Source organism: Bos grunniens, chromosome 16, assembly GCF_055505025.1.
Source record: "Bos grunniens cultivar Pamir isolate PY7600 chromosome 16, Bosgru_T2T1.0, whole genome shotgun sequence".
NCBI classification, from domain to species: domain Eukaryota; kingdom Metazoa; phylum Chordata; class Mammalia; order Artiodactyla; family Bovidae; genus Bos; species Bos grunniens.
Window position 1 is genome coordinate 16,726,989 of NC_141180.1, and position 23,664 is coordinate 16,750,652.

The following is a 23,664-nucleotide window of genomic DNA, read 5'->3' on the forward strand; positions in this document are numbered from 1 at the left end:
TTTTAGAATCAAGGTGTCCAGAGGAGTGTGTGAATTCTTACAAATGGCTCCTTGGGGCCTGACATTCCCAAGACCACCATGTGCATAGAGAATGGGAAGCAGCCAGGCCAAGACTGGAGCAAAACTGTGCTGAAACTGAAGTGCATGAAGAGAGTCCTGTACGTGGTAGTGCTTCCCTTCACCAGGGCTCGTGAGAAGAGCCTCGTGAAGGAGGGCCGCTTCTTCTCCCTCAGAGCTTCCTTAGGAAGGAAAAGAAGGAATCAATCATGATATTCCTTTTCCTGAGACCTTGGTGTAGAGAAACACAAAGAAATGACATAAGAATAGCTAACACCTTGACATGCCTACTGTGTGCTTGGGCTTTTCTAAGTGCTACCTGTATGACATTTAATCATTTTGATAGCTGAGCTCAGCCCCAGGCCCCAGTATTACCCCTGTTTTACAGAGAAGGAAATGGAAGAATGGATGGGTTTAAACAACTTGCCAGAGGTTCTTCAGTTAGGAAGTGGCACAGTCAGGATGGAGGAGGAATTAGAGGGGAAAGGGGTTTTTTCCTGATAGGAACGCCATGCACTTAGCCTAAGCAAAGACTGGTAATGGGTGTTAGGTAAACCCTTTCCTCAAAAGTGAATGGGCTGGCCAGTCCTCTGGCCTTGCTTTCAGGAAAGCATGCCTACTGATTAGCGTCTCTTCTCAACCAGGCTGGCTCTGCAGCACGGGGATGGCCACGTCGTGGATTACCTGTCCCAGCCGGTCATCGACTACATTCTCAAGAGCCAGCTGTACATCAACGCCTCGGGCTAGCGGCCACGGGGCGCTGTGCTCCACTCTCCCCTGGTCCTCCGCCAACACACCGGCCCCCCGCCGCCTCTGTCCATCCCGTTTCTCTCCCAACTCCGTTTTTCCGTCTCCTCATCTTGACTGTTTTCCCCACCTGCTGACTCAACCCCCCACAGTGTGGGGGAACCTGCAGAGAACACCACAGCGTACCCCTCCTCCGCAGCCATCTTTGGACAAACTCTCCTCTCGTCTCCGGGTTGGGGTGGGTGACGGGGTCGGGGTGGGGGAAGTGCGGTCCTTGGAGATGTGCGGGTGCCCGTCTCCCAGCATGCTCTGGGGAGGCGGCTCTGGCCCTCGCCTTCCCAGCATGCCCTTTACCACAAAGGGCTATCTTTTTCCTTTCTTTCTTATCTTTCGTTTCGTTGTTTCGTTTGTTGGTTGTTGTTGTTGTTCACTCCTCATAGAACTTGGATCAAATCCGTGTCCGCGGTTCTTTATGTCTGTCGCCTTGTTGCGTTTCTGCGGCATTCCTTCCCTTTTGACAGGATACCGCAGCCAGGCCTCAGCTCTCAGAAAGTTGCGTGAGGGCTACGCCCGCTGAACCAGGCCGAGACAACCCCCACCCACCTACCCGCTTTCTCCCCGCCTCCGCCCTACACACACACAGCAGTCTGGGGTCAAGACTGAGACTTTCATGTTCTGAAACCTGGGACGCAAGTCTGGGAGTAGTAGGGTTGCTCAGAAGGATTTGAGTCCATTTCCTTAGTTTCCGAAGACCTCTCTTTTTTGATGCTCTGGGCTTAACGATCACTTAGAGCCGGTTCCTTCTCACTTCTTGGTGGCATCCGTTCAGTTACTTATTTGAGCTGTGACTGATGGCAGAGCGTGGGTTGTTCCCTGCCAGCTCCGATGTTACCAAGGGACCTTCAGATCACCATCACAGCCCTTGGAGGCCAGACTTAGTCACATTCCTACATCTGAAAAGAATCACGTATGCAAGGCCGAGTCCTAAAAATGCAGCCAATTCTGAAATAAAACATGCTAAGAGTTCACTCAAGCTAGAGATCTTTGCTAATTGGAATTATTTATTGCCTGTTTGGCTGGGAAATGTCTCTGTCGTAACGTAAATCCAGGATGACCTAGGAGAAAGTGATTCCCATTTCCCCGTGGGAACTAGTGATTCTCACCCACTCTAGTTTGGTAACAGAGATGGTGTCTGAGGTCAGTTCCTTCTTGAGAAGCAGAGCCTCAGCCTTTTTTGTGGGTTTAGGGTTACGACTCATGCTGAACCCAGAAGCCACAGTCGTAGCCTGAGGAAGCCTGCCTGGCAGGACCACGATTCTCAGAACAGACATCTGGAGGGATTGTCAAGAGCCACTAAACTCATCTACCCTTTTTGTCCCCAGTTTCCCACCTGCCTCTGGCGCTCTGGAAACAGTTTTGACAGACTCTGTTCTAGCTGTTCAGGTCTCATTCAGGTCCTGCCTGGAGAACCGAAAGGAAATTACTCTCTTCTGCTCTGTGTCTCTCATCCAGTCTCTTGGCTCTTGGGTGTTTGATTCTTTGAGAAATGGTCCCCAAACTGTAGGATAATTTTGTCGATATCTAGTACCAGCCCTGGCCCGGGAGGTATTGGGTGGGATCTGATGCCAGAAACATCTGTAGCATCCTTCAGTAGCCTCCAGGAAAATAAATTCAACAGAAAATAGCATGGTTGCAGGGGGAGGGCTTATCCTCTTGAATTATGGAAATAATCTCCAAAGGACAAAAGTAAGATACTGTTCTTGGCTCTCAGTGTTCAGTTAAGAATCATGGAATCTGAGAAGATCTTTAGAGATTAATTGAGCCAAGGTTTCTTTTAAAAGATGAGGAAGCAGAGATCCACTGGATTAAATGATTCGTCCAAGGTCACACAGCAAGCGTAAAGCCTGACAAAAGGCTAATGTTTCCCTGACCATTAGGTCATCACACCGCATAATCTCTGCTCCTTTGGTTCCCCATGATACTGACCAGATAAGATGCAGCTTTCAGTCTTTACCTGGCATCTCTCTCTTAACTTATGTCTGTCCCAGGTGCTCCCTGTATACAGCCTTGTGTATGCTAGTCCTGGGGGGAGGATGTGATGGTGAGGAAGGCTGTAGCTAGGTTTCCCTTAGAAAGGAACTGCTGGAAATGGCAATGGCTTAGAGGAAATCTGAATCCAAGAAAGGATTGCTTTGTGGAAGGCAAAGACCGAGAAAGTGCTCAAGATTGCACTAGTGCTAGGGAGAGAAAGACAGAAGTACCTTTGTCTAGGCAAGGCATTCAGAAGCCAGGAAATGATACAAAGGAAATGAGGAAGCTGGATTCCCCGGGGAAGCACGCATCATCAAGGATATGAAGTTTATGGATAGAGTTCATTCTGAAGATCCACGTGGACAGAGCCGAGAAAGACCAGCTGTCTTTTGTTCCTTTGGTCCACTTTTTCTTTACTGGGCTCTGTGGTCAAGCCCCATTTCATTCATGACCCTTGAGAAGAAACAGGGCTGACTATCGCGGCATTCAGTGTTGGGGTGGAAAGCACGTTTATAGGGAGAGTGAGATGAGCTAAAGAAAATAACAGGGATAGAAGTAGATTTCTAGGAATGAAATGAGGCAGAGTCTGTCTTGGTGAATCGATCGCAATGATCATGATAAAATAGCTTTCCTTTAATACAAGGAAAAGTGACTCCCCTTTTGGATGGAAGTCCATTTCCTGCCCTGCCCCCTTCTTCACTTGCTACAGGGAGGTCAGATCCCCTCTTTCAATCCAGGGCAGGACACGTGACTGTGACCCAGCCAAGGCCAATACCAGAGAGATGACTCAGAGTTGGAATGGTGGCCCCAGGTGCCCACAGGATGACCTCCAGGTCCTGACTTCCAGCCTGAGGTCCTGCTCCTTCCTACAATGGCTGACCCAAAGGTTCAGAGATCGTGAGAAAGGCATGGGCTAGAATGACTGTCTCAAGAGGGGGTCTGGAGCCTCATTTCCTGCCTACCAATAAAAATGTCTCTCCCGCTTGCATGAAAGTGGCTGATATGTAAGAAGAGGCACGAGGGAAACCCTTCGTGTCAATGACTCTCTCCTCAAGGAATGGCCCTCTGGGGGGGTGGTGTCTGTGCTGCTAGCGGGTACCTCATTCACCTCTCTCCCTCTCCCCCCACCTTTGGGGCCTTCTTGCTTTCATTTTCCTTGAATGTACATGGGAACAGGGGAGGAAAGTCTCTTCCTGAAGTGCCTGAAACCCAGAACTGGAGCTTCTAGAGAAGCTGTTCTTCCTGTCCCGGCTTGGCCAACCTTTCTCCCACATTCCCTAGTCTCCTGCTTCAGCTTCTCAGAAAGAACAAAAGAACATGGTCTTCTAATTAAATTGAAAGTGAGACTCCATAATCAAACTACAGCAAGAGGCAGAGAATTCAGGGAGAAATGACTTATATTTTACTAGCCCAAATCTACTCCCCCAAACAGACAGACAGATACACACAGATACACTCTCCCTTACTCTCTCTCTCTCAGATTAAGAGAGAGAAGCATGTTATTATATTTTATTCCTCAAAAGAGTAATTCAAAAATAAGTCAGTATGTGAAAAGCTCAGGATCTTTTCCAGTGTGAAGGCGGGCAGGTGAGAGGGGAAGGATGGGTCCAGGGATGGATTTTGTAGCTCATCCAATTCGGACACCTTAGGAATAGCATCATGGTAAAGACGATGAATGTGTTCAGTCCATTATGTTCAGTCCACCTTCCTATAGCTGCCCAGTAAATGCAATTTTTCATGTGGTTTCTTTGTTGAGTATGTTTGGAATGTTCTATTAGCCTGTAACAGTCAGTTAGGAATGAGTTACTCTTTTTCCCTCCTCCTTCAGTTTAGGCCTGGGGCCCAAACCTCAGCTTGATCCTAGCGGTCTCAAGGATTGGCATGGGAAGGGGGAAGCTTTTTTGAATCACTTTTTTGGTCACTGAATCTGCCATTTTAAGAATAAGATTTGCTTTATGGAAATCAACACATTAATAAATACTACATTGAAGTTGCAACACCATCTCACAGTGCAATATTTTGAGTAAAATTTTGTTGCTAGAATAGTCACAGACAAAAGTTTTATCAGCAAAATGGTTCAACTACATTAATAAATAAGATGATGCTACTAGAGCCTTGTGTCTTGGTCTAGAATCTTCTCTGTGAGTCGCAGAATTAATCACTTTTTCTTCACAGTCTTACTTGACGGGAGCCAACAGTTGTTAATGCTCTTAGAGCAGGAGATTTTCTGCTTGGTTTAGCTAATGTCGCATGTGTAATATGAAAGTGTACACAACCACACCCATAAGCAGGGAAGAATAATTAGCAAATTTGTTCAATTGTGCCTAAGTTTTCTCAGTTTTGTTTTTTTTTTAAATGAAATCTTCGGTTCTACCTAACCTGCACAGTCTGGTATTGGTTAGCTCTGGATCCTTGAAGAAGTTAGTTCTTTGTGAATTAAAAATGTATTTGTGAAAATTAAAAACTTAAAAAACTTACTTCTTGACATAAAGGATATCAAGTAAGACAGAAATTGTTAAACTCATAATTGGTTTTGTTTGGCAAAGTAAACAAGCTGAAAATGAATAAGTTAATTGTTCAACCCCGCCGTGACTACTCGATCTTTTTTAATTTTTAATTGTGACAAACGTTATGTATGGGTTTAGGTCTGAATGGTGATTCAGAAGGTAAAATAACAATTCTCCACTCTGCCAGCTCACTTAAGGTTTAGCTACTGGTTTGTCAGATTAGTTGTGTGTGTGTATGTGTGTTTATCATTTTGGTTCTTGGTATCTTTTTTTGTTTAAGGCTGAGATTAGTCAGCTATGTGGGTTTGGTGGCATATCATTGTGGTACTTGATATGACTTATAAATTGATGGTTTGTATTTATATTTGCTACTTTAGTCACAAAGCGAAATACTTTTTTCCCTCTGTCCTGAGAGTATGTAATGATGAGCTCTTGTTTAATATTGGGTATAAACATTGGTTTATTTTGCTTACTTACACTAACTTACAAAATATATACTGTATCTATAAGTTAACAGACATGTACATAACACAGTTTTTCCCTTATGACCCGTAAGTAAACTTCAGATCTTGGAATTTCCTAGAAAGTTCCATGTAGCCCATAGTATAAAGAAAACAGAGGAAAAAGAGTCTAATCTCTGCTTTCCAGGTGGGAAAACTGAGCCACAGCAAGAATTTACAACATTCCCATGACCATGCGAAACATTAAAAAAAAACAATGATAAACACATTCCCAGTCCTTGAGACTTGTTCCAAACATTGGACATTACCAAGTATCCATCTTACATTTTGTCCAAGCATACTGAAAAGAAGTCCATATCCTGGGATAAGATCAGAAGTACATTGACTAAGAAGTTACAGTCCACATGCATTTCATTTCTACCCACTTCTCCAGACAGAAATCCCCATGAGTCAAAATAGATGAAAATATGTGTGATAGCTTACCAAGGGCACAATTAGTTAGATAACTCTCAGAAGCACAAGCGAGTTTCCACTACAAATCACAATACTGATAAGAAAGAGGAAGGAAAGTGCCCTTAACTTGGCAGGGTCAGGTCAAGACTGGTAACAGTCTTAAGTCCTGGGGAGGCTATTTCTAAGTCACATACTCCTTCTCTCATCTTAGGGACAATCGACCACAACCTCAGAAATGAGGGAATTATTTCTGTCCAAAGAGAGTCACATGAGTCACTTTTCCATTTCCCATCTCTACATAGGGATCATCTCCCATGTGTCAGGGAAGACAGTCTTATGACTCTCTTAACAGTCAATCCCACGAAGGAATCCTTTTATGATTGCAGGCACCCTCAGATCCCCCACCAAGTACCCTGGAATATGTATACTTGACAGAAACAGATAGCCAATCACTAAGATGCATTCTCCCCTTTCATAGTAGAGAACTGTCAGAGAATCAACTTCCTTCCTACCAAGGGACTCTATTTCCCAGACACCGTACAAGTTAGAGGTGGGCATAATAATACTGGGTTCTGGACCATGAAATGTGATAGAAAGTGATGTTCAGCCTTCACCAGGCCTGCCTCACAAAAACTTCCATGTATCTCCTTCTTCAATGTCTTTTTTCCTCTCCACCCATTGGAAGAGAGATGCTGCCTAAGGCAACCTTAAAAGTCATGTTATAAATGGCAGGGCCTCTGAAATGAATATGTGGAGGGCTACTCTGCCAACTGTCCATCCAGTATGTGATGAGAACGAGAAAAAAAGTCAATCATGAGTGAATTTTGCATATTTTTAGGTCTGTGTGATATTGTAGTTAATTGAATCAAATTTGTAAGATATGTGATTGAGTATGCCAAGACAGGATTAAAAATGCAGTTTCAGAGAAGGCAAAGCATAGTGATTAGATCTGTCAGAATTTGGGGGGTCAGTGTAGGCAGAAGCAGAATTCTGTCCTCAGTCACTTGGGTAGATGGCCAATTCAGGATCTCCATTTATTAAATTTTAGTTTATTAAAAAGCATGACAATGTACCACAAATGATTGATTTTTGCCTTTATTTTTTTATAGTTGATGAAAAAAAAAGCCAAAACGTTAATTATCACCCTCACCCTGCTCAGGTTGTTCCAGAAATAAATCCTTCTTTATGCTTAGGAGACAAAACCAGTTAAATTTCATAACATGCTTGCCTGGTTGGAAAGGGCAAACAAGATGCTCAGAAAAAAGAATTAAAGATGCTAATTCTGGGGGCTCACATCTCTCTCTGAAGCATTTTTTGTTTCCACTGCTTTGGTACCTACACCTTAAGCTTATAGTTTAACAAATTAGAAACTGACCACAGGCATCTACGAATTGTTCTTTATTTAAAAAAAAAAAAAAAACAGGTCCATGAAAAGCCAAGGAAATACAGAGGTGAGGCAGTACCAAAGTCTACTGAGTCAAGGCTAGAAGGGCCTCTGATTTTTCCAGAAATTCCCACTGGTGTTATGACTCAACAATCTGTTGCAATCAGTTGTAGAAAGGGGCAGAGCAACAGCTGAAATGCAAGAAAGGGTGCACAATCCAGAGTCATTTCAGCTATTTACCAAAATTCAAGTGCCCCATGGGAATGTCTTGCAACATATGTTCCGTTGAAAAATGAGGTTGCAAACCAAGGGGTTATTGCAATGACTTGTGAGGAACAGGGTTTGTAAGTTTAATTTTTTTTTTAAGGTTTGTCTTCCTTACTATTCAGTCAACTCCACGAGGACAGAGACTATATCACCAATGTACCCCAGCCCCTGGCACACAATTGGTACTCAATAAATATATGTTGTAAGGATGGATGGATGGATGGATGGAAGAATGGAAGGATGGATGCTACCCAGTTCAAGTATGAGTAGGAACATTGTCTGTTATCAAAAGAGAGAGTGAGAACAAAACCCACAGGGGCATATAATTTTTAGTGTTTGAAAATGGCATTGAATTAGGACTAATATCTCTTAGATAATTGCACCTCTTTGCGAGCCCAAGCTACATTTTTCTATCACTTTGAAACTCGAAAGTAAGTACGTTCCCAATGTTTGCTCCACTGCTAAGAAATGCTTTAATAAAAACATTGTCTCTAAGGTGCCTGGCATCATCAAGGGAAAGGTGGTCACTTCCAGGCCCAGAAGAACTCAAAGGTAGCAGGATACCAATGCTCCAAACATGCCAGGCTTACGGTTCATCACTTCCTCCAGTTTGAAAGTGGAGTACATGTCATGGATTGGGCAGTAAGTGGGAGGAACTCTGATCAACAAGAACACATTGAACAGTATGAGGCAACAGTATTTTACTGACCACAGCATGACTTCAATTCACTCTCTGTTCTGACATTAGGAAGAATTTTATGTGTGGGCAAAGTCAAAAAAATTTCCTTTGGTCACATTTACTCAAAGAATAAGCCGCCTACGACATGGCAACACTTGTTCATACTCCAAGAGTTGGTTTATGACTATCTGCCAGTGCAGTTTGTCCTTCCATCCGGTCTACCCTTTGGGTGTCCAGGCCCTTGATGAGTCTCATACTCAATGCTATTTGCCTCGTTGCCCCACATCAGGAAGCAAAGAGCATCACACTGGTACAATACACTGATCTTGGCCAAGGTCTCGGGGTGGGGCCAGGTTCAGTTGAGCTGAGAATGCCCATCAACACTTCAAATGGCCCCATCCCACCCCACCCGCATGAGATGGCTTCTGAGCCTGAGGTCTCCATCCTAAGAACCCCCGTTGGGAAATCTCGAAGGCAGCTTCAGTGTTGCTCAAGAGCCTGGGTATTGTAGCAGCCCGGGGGCAGGTTGTCCCGAATGTTCTCCAGGTTCTTCACATCAGCCAGAATGCCATCTATGCTTGTCTCCAGTGAGTGGAGGTGGCCCCTCTGCCAACGCACTCTCTCCTCCAGCTCTGACATCAGCGGCCGCAGCTGGCTGTTGATCTGGGTCTTGGCTCGAAAAAGCTTCTGCTCCAGTAAGATCAGCCCCTCTTCATCTACACTGCCAGGCTGGTCTATTTTTAGAGGACAAGAATGGAGTTAACAGAGGAAAAAGTTGTGATTGAATCCCCTTGAACACATGCAGGCCCTTCTGTAACTTTAACTTCTGTTTTTACCTGCTGAGAGTCAATAGTATGCCATTCTTTTAAAAAGGCTTACTTTAAATTAGAAATAATCTAGAAAAAATTTTGAGAGCACAAGCCTTGTTACTAGGTTTTGAAAAGCCCAGTTTAAGCGTCTGGGCTCTTTAGTTAAGCAAGATGAAGCTTGGGCTTCGGTTTTCACAATAGAGTCAACAGCTTCTGCTCTGAAAAGATGAAGGCTGAAGGTCACAGGGACTGAACACTGTCCAAGGTGTCTGCCCAACACAGCTCATCCCTTTAGATCAGAATCAACTCCAAATTCTGCTCTCTGAATCACCCTTAGGAAATTTCTTGCTGTTTTCTATTAGAAGACCTTTAGAAACTGGCTGGGTTTCAGGGCTTAGGGAGGCCAAGGTAGGCTTTGCTATTTAAGGGATGCATTCCAGCTGTATGAAATGATGGAAGACTTCATTCTGGCCTGGAACAGTGGAGATCTGGCTAGACATTAGTTTATTCCAATATGAAATGTGGTCACATTTGTTCAGGTATGCTTTACTCATAAATGATCGGACACGTCAGCATGAAGGGCACCTGACCCTTCATGTGCAAGCAAGACCCGTTTGGTCTGAATAGGTTTGAGTGGACAATTCAAGGTCAGATCTATTTGACTGCAGAAGTTTTATCCCAGCTAAAGAGATTAAACTGTAATTTTTCCAGGACTCAAGAGACCAGACAGAGTAGAAACAGCACAATAACCCAAATGTTGATCCAGTAGATCAGTCCTTCCCCTGGGGACAGAGGAGGAGTCTAGAATTTAGGGCTCTAAGACATGCAGGAGAAGTGAAGCAGGCTTGCAGGCAAAACATCCATGGGGAGGCAGCATGAGCTTCTTGCAAATGGCAGGAGCATCAGACACGGAGACCTCGGGTGGAATCCTGTCTCCCCTATTTACTATGTGATCTGTGGGGCAGTATTAAACTCCTTGAGCTTCTGTTCACTATTCTATGAAATAAAATAATAAAACCCACCTCATTAGTTGTTGCTTAGTTGCTAAGTCATGTCCGACTCTTGTGCAACCCCAGGGACTACGCAGGTCCTCCATCCATGGGGTTTCCCAGGCAAGAATACTGGAGTGGGTTGCCATTTCCTTCTCCAGGTGATCTTCCCTCATCTCCTGCTTGGCAGGCAGATTCTTTACCACTGAGCCACCACATAAGCCCTAAAACCCACCTCACAGAACCTTTACAAATTTTACACAACCATTCACCACAAAAAAATCTGGCTCAGTGCCTGGCACACAGAAAGTGCTTGACAGTTCTCAGCCAGCCTCCCTGCCCATGCTCTCATTTCCTCTAAAGGCCCTGTTAGTTTCATTGCCTTTTTCAGAACACTAAACAAAGCTGCTAAACTCTCAGCTGGGGATTTTTTTTTTTTTTTTTACCTTAAGAGGGTATTTTACTCTTTGGGACTCATTGGATCACAAAGCGGACCCATCAGGAAAACAATGCAGATGATACTTGTCTCTCAGGGTGATGATGACACTCCACAGAAAAGTTTGAAAGTGGCTCTCCCAAGTATGGCTGGAATCCCTGACTGAAGCCCTAGTTCCATATCTGCTGCGGTCCAAGCTTGATAAAACAGGCCACAGAAGGTTTGATATCAGTTCTACCCAAATCCTGGATTTTAATTTATCTGAACTTTCTTTGGGGAGGGATGCGGTGAGGTAACTGGAGCTGCTGCCATGGGGTGCCATCAAATCTATTTTAGCCTAAAATTTCTATAGTGTCTCATGGACCTCCCTCTTTGACATTTCATCTGGATCATCTACCAGGCAGCTCAAGTTTCCACAACCAGTCACAGCACAGTGTAACTGTGGTTTGTGTGTGTATATGTGCACCTGTGTGCTCAGTAGCATTCAACTTTTTGCGCCCCTATGCACTGTGTATCCCATGAGGCTCCTCTGTCCATGGGATTCTCCAGCCAAGAATACTGGAGTGGGTTGCCAAGCCCTCCTCCAGAGGATCCTCCTGACGCAGGGATCAAACACATATCTTATGTCTCCTGCATCGGCAGGTGGGTTCTTTACCACTAGCGCCACCTGGGAAGCCCCAACTGTAGTCTGGGGAGGGACAAACAGCAGAATTAGCAAATAATTCTTTTTTCTTAGTATTTATGTATTTATTTGACTGTGCCAGGTCTTAGTTGCTGCACACAGGATCTAGTTCCCTGCCCAGGGACCGAACCTGGGCCCCCTGCATTGGGAGTGGAGCCTTAGTCGCTGGATCACCAGGGAAGTCTCTCAGCAAGTGATTCTTGATCTCACAGGCTGGGAGAGTCTTTCCCCTCACCACTCCTACAGTCTTAGAGCTCTCTCACCTCTCAATTACTACAACTGTCTCCAAAATGATCTTATCCTGCCTCTTGTCTAAGCCTCCTGCAAACTCTCCTCCACCCAGCTGCTCCAGTGATCTTTCCGAAATATACAGCACGGACGCCATTCCTCTGCTTGACACTGTCCACTAGATTCTCGGGATCAAGGTCAGAATCCGTAGTGGGGCTGTCAAGCCATCCAGTATTCTCTTTCACTGTGAAGTCCGAATCCTACCTCCACAATTTACTGTGTGATCTGCAGAACATTATTAACCTCTCTGAGCCTCAACATACCTTCCCCAAGTACACCCAGTTCTTTGACCTACAGACTTTCATCTCCAAGGGCAATAGGCAGATGCCCAGTGACCCACCTTAGAGATGGTAAAATAGACCACAGCAAATGAAAAGCAACCTGCCTAAGGTATCTGAGCCTGGAAACAAAGCAAATTTCCTGACACCCTTAAGGGAAGTTGAGATTCCCACGCATGGGGACTAAGTCTAGTTAATCTTCTGGGGAGAAGCCCTGGAACACAGGTTGGAAGGTTGTGGATACTCCACATACCTATTAGATGTAGGATGCCATCCAATGTGTTGAGTGTGTCTTGGATCGTAACTCCAGCATTCTTGGCTCTGCTGTCAACTCTCTGGGCTTCTGTAATTACCTGAGGAAAAAATAAGCACAAGCCCATATGGAAAGGGTGTTCCCACAGTGGCCAGGTTACAGGACTCTGCCGTGGAAAACCATGGGAACTCACCATCTGCACTGTGTCCATATCCACGTCAAACTCCCGCTCCTTCCTTGCCAGCTCTCCTTCCACTTTCCTCATCTCACTCTTGAGAGTGGCCAGTCCCTTCTCCATGGCCAAGGCTCCATCTGCTGTCACGTTGGCCTCCACGTTCAGACTCCCAATCTCCTGGGGGAACAAAAGGAGCCAGGGACGGAAGGAGAGAGGGGTGAGGCACAGAAACATCCCAAAGACGACCACAGAAAAAATACAGCTGTGGCCGGGCTCTGATGGAGTAAGTGAGATGAACAACGAGACAGTCAGACTTGGGGACACCCCCTTCCCCAAGCTCTGCCTCAAACAAATGAATTTGGGGGTATGTCTCCAGAGACTCTAATGGTCAGCTGTGAGACCCTGCTTCCCTCCCGGGTCAAGCTCAACAAACGGTGAGTGAATCAGGAACCAGTTGGGAAAACCCAGAGGGTGAGAAACTCAGCTCCTTCTTTGTCATGTTTCTTTACTGCCATCATCTTTTGAATGGCTTTGTTCCCCCAAGACACTTGAGTTTGGGGTGCAGAGAATGAATGGGCTACAGCTTTGAGTTTTGTTTTTACTAGGATGAGTGAATCTTAATATCTTTATCAACAAGCTACTATTAGGCATCAAGTCACAGGTGTCTCTGTGCTAGAAGCCATATAAAAAGACGCATAGAAAATTGGTCTCTACCCTAAAGGGACCTAAGATTTGAGATTATTTTTGGAAGTAATCCAAGAGTGAGGCCACACAGTCTAGACACCAAAAGTCCCCTCTGGGCTTTCTAGAGTTGCTTATGATTTCTAAAGTGAAAGTGAAGTGAAGTCGCTCAGTTGTGCCCGACTCTGCGACCCCATGGATAGTAGCCTGCACCAAGCTCCTCTGTCCATGGGATTTTCAAGGCAAGAGTACTGGAGTGGGTTGCCATTTCCTTCTCCAGGGAATCTTCCCAATCCAGGGATTGAACCCAGGTCTCTCACATTGTAGACAGACGCTTTACCATCTGAGCCACCAGGGAAGTCCATGATTTCTAAAAGTCACACTTAAATCAGAACTAGGAAGCTCTCTTCCAGTTGAGAAGCACTCTTTCTACTGTAGCACTTAACATTTGTGCTGTAAGTGCAACTAGTCTGTCTTTCCCATGACACTGAGTGCTCCTTAAAGAAAAGGACTGAGTTTTCCCCATCTCCATATCCCCAGCACAGTGCTGGCACAGAGTGGAAACAAAGTGAAAAATGAGTAAGTGGAGCTTAGACCCAGAACTCCAGAATTTCACAATCTCAAATCAAAACACTGGGATAGTTGCTGCAAGTTGAATTGTGTCCCCCCAAAGAAGATGTGTTGAAATTCTAACCCCTAATACCTCAGAGTGTGACCTAATTCAGAAATAGGGTTGTTGCAGATGTAGTTTATTAAGATAAGGTCATGATGGAGGAGAGTGGGCCCCGAATCCAACCAGTGTCCTTATAAGAAGAGCTGGAGAGATGCAGGAAGAAGAGCCCCAAGTGATGACAGAGGCAGGGACTGGAGAGAAGTGACTGCCAACCAAGGAACACAAAGGATTGACAGCCACCGCCAGAAGCTAGGAAGAAGCACGGGAGCTTTCTAGCCAGAGTCTCGGAGGGAGCACCGTTCTGCTGACACCTTGATTTCCTACTTCTAGCCTCCAGAGCTCTGAGAGAAAAAATTCCTGTTGCTTTAAGCCACCCAATCTGTGCTGCTTTTTGATAGCAGGTCCAGGAAACTAACAGAATATCTAAATAAAAAGCAATCTTGCATGGTTCTTCTCATGGTGTTCTCTAAAAAGGGGGCTGAAAATGGCGGGGGTGGGGCTCCAGCCCTCAGTCAATGACAGGCTCGTGAACCACCCAACCAAAAGGCCAGCCAAGTGGATCTGGGAACACCATGGACCATAACAGGACGCTGAGTCTTACAGGTCAGAATGAGCCCAACGCTCTCGCTCATTCAACATGACCGGTATGTTTGAAGCTGCTCCTGCTGACCTGAGATTTCTCTTTACCTGTTCTATCTTGCCCGCGATCTTCAGGGCCTCCCCGGCTGCAGTCTTTGCCCTCTGGGCGTCAGTAGCAGCACCCCCCAGGGCTGTTTCTGCTCGCCTGGTCTTGTCGCTGGCATCTGCAACCTTCTGGCTGATGTAAGAGAGTCTCTTCATGGCCTCTTCAGCCTCTGCTTTTCTGTCTTCAACCTGCAGATCAAACTCTGAAATGAAAATAAGAAAACATTGCCATGAAGATGAAAATTAACTTACAACTGAAGATGAAAGGGGCTGAGGCCTTTAAGAAAAATCAGAGTGTTAATAGCACCCAAGGGATGAGAGAGTGGAAAGTTGTGGTCATGACTCTTTCTTGTCCAAGAGAAAGTATTGAACTGACAATCAACAATCAGCCTGTCCTGGGTCCCCATCTTTGCAAAAGTGAACCTCCAAATGAATCAGAAACAAGTAGACTCTTTGAAGCCCAAAGTTTCAACCCAGAGCCTTAAACCCTAAGCTGCCAATGGCAGCAGTTAGCAGTTGAATAGAAGGGGTAGAGAGGTACTTCTGTGAAGAAGAAAATCCCAAGACTTGAAAACGTCTTTATTGTTGTTCTTTAGTGAAGAAGCCTGAAACTTTAACCAAATCTCTGCAGGGCTTCCCAGGTGGCGCTAGTGGTAAAAAAACGCACCTGCCAGCGCAGGAGACAGAAGAGAGTCGGCTTCGATCCCTGGGTCGGAAAGATCCCCTGGAGGAGGGAACCGCAACTCACTCTAGCATTCTTGCCTGGAGAACCCCACGGACAGAGGAGACTGACCAGCTACAGTCCACAGGATCACCAAGAGTCGGAAACAACTGAAGCGACTTAGCATGCATGCACTGCAAGGCACAAACCCAAGTTTCCTGGAATCTAGATGCTATGACAAAGCTTGTTCGATATCATTTATCACAAGGCAGCCTCACCGACTCTATATTGGAACCAACCAGGCCAAAGAAAGAAGGGGAGAGAAAAGAAAACTATCTATATGGCAGTGAGATAGCAAATCTCTGCAGGACCTTTGAAGCAGTTTAGTTGAAATTTCTTCTTTTAGAGATGAGAAAATCAGAGTCTGGAAAGGTTATGTGACTTGCCTACAGTCACACAGCCAGCTCAGCCTAATCACACGATTGAGCACAGATCAGAACTCAAGCCTTTTGACAGTTAGTACAATATGGGCTTCCCTCGTGGCTCAGATGGTAAAGAATCTGCCTGCAATGTGGGAGATGTGGGTTGGATCCCTGGGTTGGGAAAATCCTCTGGAGAAGGGAATAGCTACCCACTCCAGTATTCTTGCCTGGACAATCCCATGGACAGAAGAACTTAGCGGGCTACAGTCCACTGGGTCACAGAGAGTTGGACGCAACTGCGTGATTAACACTTGCAGTTTTCATAATTGTTTCTACTGTATTAAATATTTTTAAACGTTTTTCTTTACAAAGATATTTATTGAGTGTCTATTAATACCTCAACATGCCTGCCACTTACAGAGATTTATGAAGATTCAAAATAAACCAAAGTCACGTTTATACCTTTAAAATACTCAAGTGATCTGAACCCCGAAATACTCACCTCTGAGGTTCTTTAAGATATTCTCAACTTCATAAAAAGTGGCATTGCCCATGCTTAGTGCTTCTTGGGCTCTGCTTTTAGCAAGGTTGGCACGGGAAAGCAGCTGATCTGATTTCTGTAAATGGGCAGGCGGAACAAGATTAGAGTAAATATAACACACACCCAGGCAGAGCCCTCCTGCCAGCATAGCCGCTCTGACACACTGCTCTTCACAACAGAGAACTTGATTCCTGGAGTCTAGGGGGTGCTGCAGCAACCCTCCACAACCTGAGACCACACAGACTTTATAACCCGAAGACCCAGTAGGATTCCACATTGAGGACAGACTCGAGCTCTACTTGGGGACAAGAACAGTTTTACAAATCCTAATTTTAAACCCTGGATACTTCCTGAAGTATGGACATACACTTCATAGACATATGTCATATATACCTAGGAAGTATAGACATGTGTCTTCATAGACAGCTAGATCAAAATTGGGCCCAGAAGACCTCAGTCCTATTCCTACATTGGAGGGCTGAAGGAAATGGCAACCCACTCCAGCATTCTCGCCTAGAGAATCCCGCGGATGGAAGAGCCTAGTAGGCTACAGTCCATGGGGTTGCAAAGAGTCGGAAATGACTGAGTGACTTCACTTTCAGTGAGTGGAACTGAGGTAATCACATTAAGGTCTCAATAAGCAGCAATACCATGACCTTTCGAGAGTTTCTGATGGCTCCTCTTACTGGTAGGCTTTCAACACGGGTCTGCTGAAGGAACGAAGAAACAGAGGATACCTGTCTCTCATTCTTCCCATCCTGTAAGAGCTTCTGGGTTTCTTCTTCCCAGTTTCCCAGACTGCTTTGCACACGCTTGAACTCATCCATTCGCTTAGTCACCAGGCTTGAGAGAGAGTCAGCTTTTTGTCTGATCTTCTTCGCTTCTACCTGTGAGTCCCCAAAAATGAATAAGCCTTACTTTCTGCTCGCCAGTTGCCACACCAGTCTTCCCATGACCTGCCATCATTGTCTGAAAACAACAATCCAGGCCCAAAGTCCAACAGAAATGAGGCAATATTCCTCATGCAAGTCAGGCAGCATGCCCCCCAGCTAGCAAACGAATTTTATGTCTGCTCTGCGTTTTTTTATTATTATTATGTGTGAAAATCATTGTGAATGCTTTTTGCTGTGGGTAGAAAGCTGAATCTTAATCCAATAAATTTGGAATAGTTAAAGGAATTGATGACAGAAACAATGCAAACTTTTGAGGAAAAAAAAAAAAAAAGCCTTCCAAGTGGCTACACATGAAAATATATAGGTTGGACCCAAAGGTAGATATCAAAAGTTCCATGGTAATTTCTCACAGGTTTCAACAGTCCCCCAAACTAGGGAAGAGACAGAAAACTTGTATTCACCAACAGAAATAGGTTCAGAATATGAACCAAGGTGTTATCAGGGACCACGATTGGAGTTTAAGAATAAAGAAAGAGGAGGATAAATGCTCTTCTTAATTTAAAGCAAGAAAGGTAAATATGGGGAAAAAACTGGATGATTGAACAATTCAATGGAATCCCCTGAGAAGAAAGCATTATGGTCCTTCTTCTGTACATCACTGCATAGGTTAGATGCTCTTACCTGGAAGGACTGATCATTGACCCCCTGAAGCTGAGTTGCTGAACTGAGAAGGCGGAGACTATGCTGATATGACGTATCTGCTTCATTGTCAATTTGAGTGGCCTCCCTCGATAGCTGCTGGGCCAGAGACTTGATTTTCTCCAATCTGCAGGGAGTGAAGAGAGCGGACTTTGAGAATTCGCTCTTTTTATTAAAAGCGAAATTTCATTCTGTTAAAACTATGTCGTCAGGATTATCCAAAGAACGAGACGAGCATAAATGTCTGATATGTATCTCTTTCCATAATTTAAACACAGACATTAAAGTTTATATAGGTTGGGTCAGAAAAATTCAACCCAAGTTTTCCAATTCTTAATCACATGAATATATTGTTTATACGCTCCATGCCACCAGATGGGTTTCTTCACCTCCTTTAAACACCACGGATGGCACCATATCTACAAATATACAATCTATAAATCAAAACTGAAACTTTACTTAGAGTAATTGACGTTTTTCTTCCAGTCTTAAAGGCATCTGCTTTCCTCCAAAGTAACACTCTCATTTCTTATCCTTCTTACTATTGATACTTTTAAAGGAACACAGCACTCCTCAGACCTGGTTTGCATTGTACCCTGGGAGGGAGCAGATTATATTGGCCCATGTGAGGACCTGCTGAAACGTACTTTCCCCCAAGCTCTTGCACCACGGAGCCACGGAGGCTGCCACTGCTGCCTCCTTCAGCAGCAGCCTTGCGCGCCAAGGTCAGGGCTTGCTTGGAGTAGTCTTCAGTTTCCCTGACCAGTTGCTCCATGTTATTGGCTGACTCGACGTGGCTGAAAGGATCAAAAAGAATGAGTTTTTATAGCAAAGGGCTTCCTTTATTATTTTTAAATTTTTTTTTTGCCATACGACAACACTTTATTTTGTATTAGGGTGTAGCCGATTAACAACATTGTGATAGTTTCAGGTGAACAACAAGGGACTCAGCCATGCATACATACACATGTATCCATCCTCCCCTAAACTTCCCTCCCATCCAGGCTGCCACATGACATTGAACAGAATTGCACGTGCTATACAACAGGTCCTTGTTGGCTACCCATTTAAAATATAGCAGTGTGTACATGTCCATCTCCAAATCTCTAACTACCCCTTCCTCCCAAATAGAGCTACCATATGACCTACAATCCCACTCCTGGGCATATATCTGGAGGAAAACATGACGAGAAAGGATACATGCACCCCAGTGTTCACTGCAGCCCCACTTACAGTAGCCAAGCCATGGAAACAACCTATATGCCCATCAACAGAAACAGATAAAGAAGATGCAATACATATATACAATGGAATATCACTCAGCCATTAAACAGAATGAGATAATGCCATTTGCATAAACATGGATGAACCTAGAAATCGTCATACTGAGTGAAGTAAGTCAGACTGAGAAGGTGAAATATCATATGACATCCTTTATATGTGGAATCTAGAAAGAAATGATATGGAAGGATGAAAAGGGCTTCCTTTGGCCTTTTATTTAAATAAGGGGAGAGGAGTAAGAGAACTGCTTTGACTCAAAAAAACAAATAGAATTGACCCAGATGAGATGGAGCTCCTCAATTAGAAGTGCTATCAAGAAGCAGAAGGTGTTCTGAGACATAGCCTCACGTCCTAAACTTTTTTGATGATCTACTCCATTTCTAGCATAATCAGGGCAAGTGATGGAGATGGGCAGGAGAAGTCTCAGGGAAATAAATACTGCATTTATAAACTTTTCTGCAGGAGAAATCCTAGGCTTTATTTTATCCAGGATCCAACTCCCTCTCCACTTTTTGCTGCATCTTTAAACTTAGCCCAACATTAAGGGGGACAAAGCCCATCAAGAACAGTTCCCCAGTTGTTTTTGTCCCCTTGGTTCTAGAAACTGATGAAAACAAGTCCAGGAGGCAGCTCACATTATGAGAGCATGAGCCAGCCCCTTCTGCTGACTGAATTCCATTCAGGATTAGCAGAGCCTGCCACCTTGCTGAGCCCTCTGCCAGGAGCAAACCTCTTCAGCATCAATCCTGATTGTAGGATTTGCAATCAGGCAAGGACTAAGGAGCTGCCTGTGATTACCAGGGCCCTGCAGAGCTGGTTTTCAGGAGGGAGTTCTCCCCCTCTGCACTCTTGGCCCCCACAGGCTAGCAAACAACTCGTTGCGACTTGTTCCCAGGCTTGGTGTGGGAGCCTGGAGTCCCTCAAAGCTGCAAAGTACTCTTTTCCAAGGGCTGATTCATTTCACAGGGCCCAAGGAATTACATCTGACATACACTGAAGCCATACCATGAGTCATAGAGAAATCTGGAAAAGAAACACCCCACCCTCAACTCCTGCCAAATGACCCTGCCCAGTGGCCACCGACATACACTGAAAACCAAGCAGTTAAAAAATGGCTTCAGGGCAGGGGAATGGCTGCAAAGGAGTCTGGAAGTAATCAGTATGGAGCTTTGGTCCTGAATACTCAGCAGAGTTGTTCAAGTCTGGCCTCACAGAGGTGTCTGAAGCAGAGGTGCCCTCCAGAAGTACTCACCTGTCTGCCAGTCTTGTGGCCTCCTGAGCTAGACTTTTAAAGCCATTTGGCCCTGTGTAGTGTTCTGAAGGTGGAATGTTCTGTGGGAAAAGGACAAATGGTTAAGGCTTTGCTGGCAGCCATGGAGCCTAAGCAGCTTCTGCAGCTGTCCTGTCTGAACCCCTTGTCATTAGTCACACAGAATTCCCCAACCTGACGCATCAAGAGTCCCTGGTTTACCATGGTCATTACATTAAAAAAAAAAAAAAATGTAGAGACTGAATCAAATAGAAATCCAAGTTCAAAAAAATTCTGTATATATAAATGGATTTTAAAATATATGCATGTTTATATCTTCATATATATTTAAAGTCCAGAACATAGGCCAAGTTTTAATGGTAGTTATTTCGTAGCAATGAGATCATAGGGGACATTTATTTTCTGAATATTCTACAAAAGGAAAATCAATACACAGTATTTTTAAATCCTTCATTTCCCCAGCATTATATCTGATTATCTTCCAACTTTCTTTATCCACCTCCCATCTTACATTATTGTCCCCATTTCCTCCTTTATTCGGAAAGACAAGAGTGTTCATTCAAATCTCTTCTTCCTATCACACCACAAGCTACATCATTAGGAAAACCATACTGTAGTTAAAGTTTTTCCCTATTTTCATCACCATGTTTTTATTGGTCTCCTTCCTTCCCTCTTCATTTTGTTCATTCATTCTTTCATACAGCAAACATTTGTCAGAGCCATACTTGGTGTTATGGGCTGAGAAAGTAAAGATGAACAAAACTCAATCCTGCCCTCCCAGAGCTAATAAGCTAGAAGATAGGAAGAAAGAAGGGAGCAGACAATGCTACAGGTAGCAAGAAATGAACTGGTGAAAGAGAAAGGCTGTCACTAAGTCGTGTCCGACTCTTTTGTGACCCCATGGACTGCAACCTGCTGGACTCCTTTGTCCATAGGATTTCCCAGGCAAGAATAAGGGAGTGGGTTTGCCATTTCCTCCTCCAGGGGATCTTCCTGACCCAGGGATCGAACCTACATCTCCTGCTTGGCAGGTGGATTCTTTACTACTGAGCCAGCTGGGAAGCCATAAAGCATAAAATGGGAACTGGCAGGAAGTCAAAGAAAGCTGTGACTGCTGCAAGGAAAAGAAGTCCTACTGACTACCAGAGAGACCAGAAAACCCGAGAGACAAAGTGAGCCCATGACATGTGCCGTGGGCCCCCCAGCTCAGCAGGGACTCTCACCCCCTAGCCCAGCACCACCTACAGTGTTCCGCAGGGCAGCCTCGCTCTCCTCCAGGCTCAGGCGCATCTGTGTGATGAGCCTGCGGGTATCCTGAACTCGGTCCTGATGCTGGCTGCCCAGGGTCCGAAGTCTCTCCACGGTCATCTTGAGGTCATCCAGGCGGGTCCGGTAGCTATTCTCTTGGCTCCTGGCCTTGGCCAACTGGAGATTGAGGGATCTAATAGCACCTGAACACCAACAAGGAAAGGGAGGATGAGCACGTTGGGGGGTCAAGTCATCAAAAATAGAGGGCTGAAAAAGTGACTTTGACTGGCTTTCGGCAAAACAGTAAAAGCCCAGTATGTGAATGCATGCTTTTTTATCTCCATCATTTCAAATCTCAGGAGAACATCACAGACAGTTCTGCCACCTCCGCAAGGGCTAGGCAGAGACATCTGCTGAACTGTTACCACCAAAGATTCTATAACCCAGGGGGCTGCTTTCTAAGCCTCTGAATTCTCTCCTGTGTAAAACGGGCCTCCATCACCTTCTGAAATCTGGGCTTCTCTCAGAAGGTCCTGAAGGGCCTGTTCAGCCTGCTGCATCCTGCCCTCCAGTTCTGTGTCAGGCACTGCTCCTCCGCCAGCCTGAGCCTTCGAAAGCAGTGTCTCCAGGCTCTCAAGTTGCTGCATAAACTGATCCATCTGAAACCACGAAAGAAAGAGGATTAGAACAGAGGATGGGGTTCACGGTGGAATATAATATGCCAGGTATCCAGGGGCTAAGGCTTCCCAGGTGGCACTAGTGGTAAAGAACCCACCCCCCAACAGGAGACAAGAGACACCAGTTTGATCCCTGAATCGGGAAGATCCCTTGGAGAAGGGCATGGAAATACTGGTTGCCACTCCAGTGTTCTTGCCTGAAGAATCCCATGGACAGAGCAGCCTGGTGGGCTACAGTCCAGAGGGTTACAAAGAGTCAGACACAACTGAAGCGACTGAGCACACACGCATGCATCCAGGGGCTAATGGCTATAAGTCCAGAAAGGCTTGGCATGTCATGGTAAAATTCAGACTCTAGACCCTAGGCTTTCTGAGTCTGGATCCTGGTCCCACTACTCACTAGCTGTGTGACCTTAGGCAAGTCACTTTCTTTATCCATAGGATGAGGATAATAATATCGCACAGACTTATTATTTGGACTAAATGAGTTAATATTTGTAGAATAGAGCCGGGAATAGAGGAAGTGCTACAGAGGCTGGTTAAATAGATACATTTTAAAAAACAGGCTGAGTTTGTTCTGCATTTGGGTTCTGTTTGGACCCTTCGCTCCCCCGCCCTTCACTCCAGTACAAATAATAATTCACAATTAACAACAACAACATCAATTTCATTCTTCTCTGGAATTTGAATGAAAAATTTCTAGAGGCCATTTCTGTTTGGACAGCCCTGACACCTTTAGATTCCTCTTTTATGGAATAAAAGATAACAACGTATCTTTTATGTTGTTGTTGTTCTGTTGCTAAATCGTGTCCAACCTTCTGCGACCCCATAGACTGCATCATGCCAGGCTTCCCTGTCCTTCACTATATCCCGAAATTTGCTCAAATTCGTGTCCATTGAATTGCTGATGCCACCCAACCATCTCATCCTCTGTCACCCTGTTCTCCACCTGCCTTCTACCTTTCCCAGCATCAGGGTGTTTTCCAGTGAGTCAGCTCTACACATCACATGGCCAAAGTACTGGAGCTTCAGCTTCAGCATCAGTCCTTCTGATGGATATTCAGGGTTGATTTCCTTTAGGATTGACTGGTTTGAACTTTGAGTCCTCAAGGGACTCAAGAGTCTTCTCAAGCACCACAATTTGAAATCATCAATTCTTCGGCTCTCAATCTTCTTAACGGTCCAACTCTCACATCTGTACATGACTGCTGGAAAAACCATAGCTTCGACTACATGGACCTTTGTTGGCAAAGTGATGTCTCTGCTTTTTAAATACGCTGTCTAGGTTTGTCATAGCTTTCTTTCCAAGGAGTAAGCATCTTTTAATTTCATGGCTGCAGTCTCTATCCGCAGTGATTTTGGAGCCCAGGAAAATAAAATCTGTTATTGTTTCTACTTTTTCTCCTTCTATTTGCCATGAAGTGAAATTTTGTTGTTA

The 23,664-nt window shown here is 44.8% G+C and overlaps 2 protein-coding genes across 9 annotated transcripts in view; one reads left to right on the top strand and one right to left on the bottom strand.

Moving 5' to 3' along the window:
- The window catches only part of NMNAT2 (nicotinamide nucleotide adenylyltransferase 2), a 216,409-nt gene extending 210,989 nt beyond the window's left edge, over positions 1-5,420 (top strand). For 6 of the 8 annotated variants that reach the window (XM_086343469.1, XM_086343467.1, XM_086343471.1 and 3 more), the window contains one exon: positions 702-5,420. In XM_086343469.1, coding sequence (XP_086199595.1) covers positions 702-804 — 103 coding nt within the window. In that variant the 3' untranslated portion in view covers positions 805-5,420. The remainder of the gene's footprint in view (positions 1-701) is intronic. The other 2 variants (XM_086343475.1, XM_086343478.1) reach the window with 1 other exon arrangement.
- A 1,915-nt stretch (positions 5,421-7,335) lies between these two features.
- LAMC2 (laminin subunit gamma 2) overlaps positions 7,336-23,664 on the bottom strand; it is a 67,750-nt gene continuing 51,421 nt past the window's right edge. The window contains exons 14-24 of the mRNA XM_086343461.1: positions 22,052-22,208; positions 21,547-21,752; positions 20,284-20,363; positions 18,398-18,547; positions 17,733-17,877; positions 16,896-17,045; positions 16,120-16,234; positions 14,538-14,737; positions 12,515-12,673; positions 12,322-12,421; positions 7,336-9,320 (exon numbers count right to left, since the gene is read on the bottom strand). Coding sequence (XP_086199587.1) covers positions 9,067-9,320; positions 12,322-12,421; positions 12,515-12,673; positions 14,538-14,737; positions 16,120-16,234; positions 16,896-17,045; positions 17,733-17,877; positions 18,398-18,547; positions 20,284-20,363; positions 21,547-21,752; positions 22,052-22,208 — 1,716 coding nt within the window. The 3' untranslated portion in view covers positions 7,336-9,066. The remainder of the gene's footprint in view (positions 9,321-12,321; positions 12,422-12,514; positions 12,674-14,537; positions 14,738-16,119; positions 16,235-16,895; positions 17,046-17,732; positions 17,878-18,397; positions 18,548-20,283; positions 20,364-21,546; positions 21,753-22,051; positions 22,209-23,664) is intronic.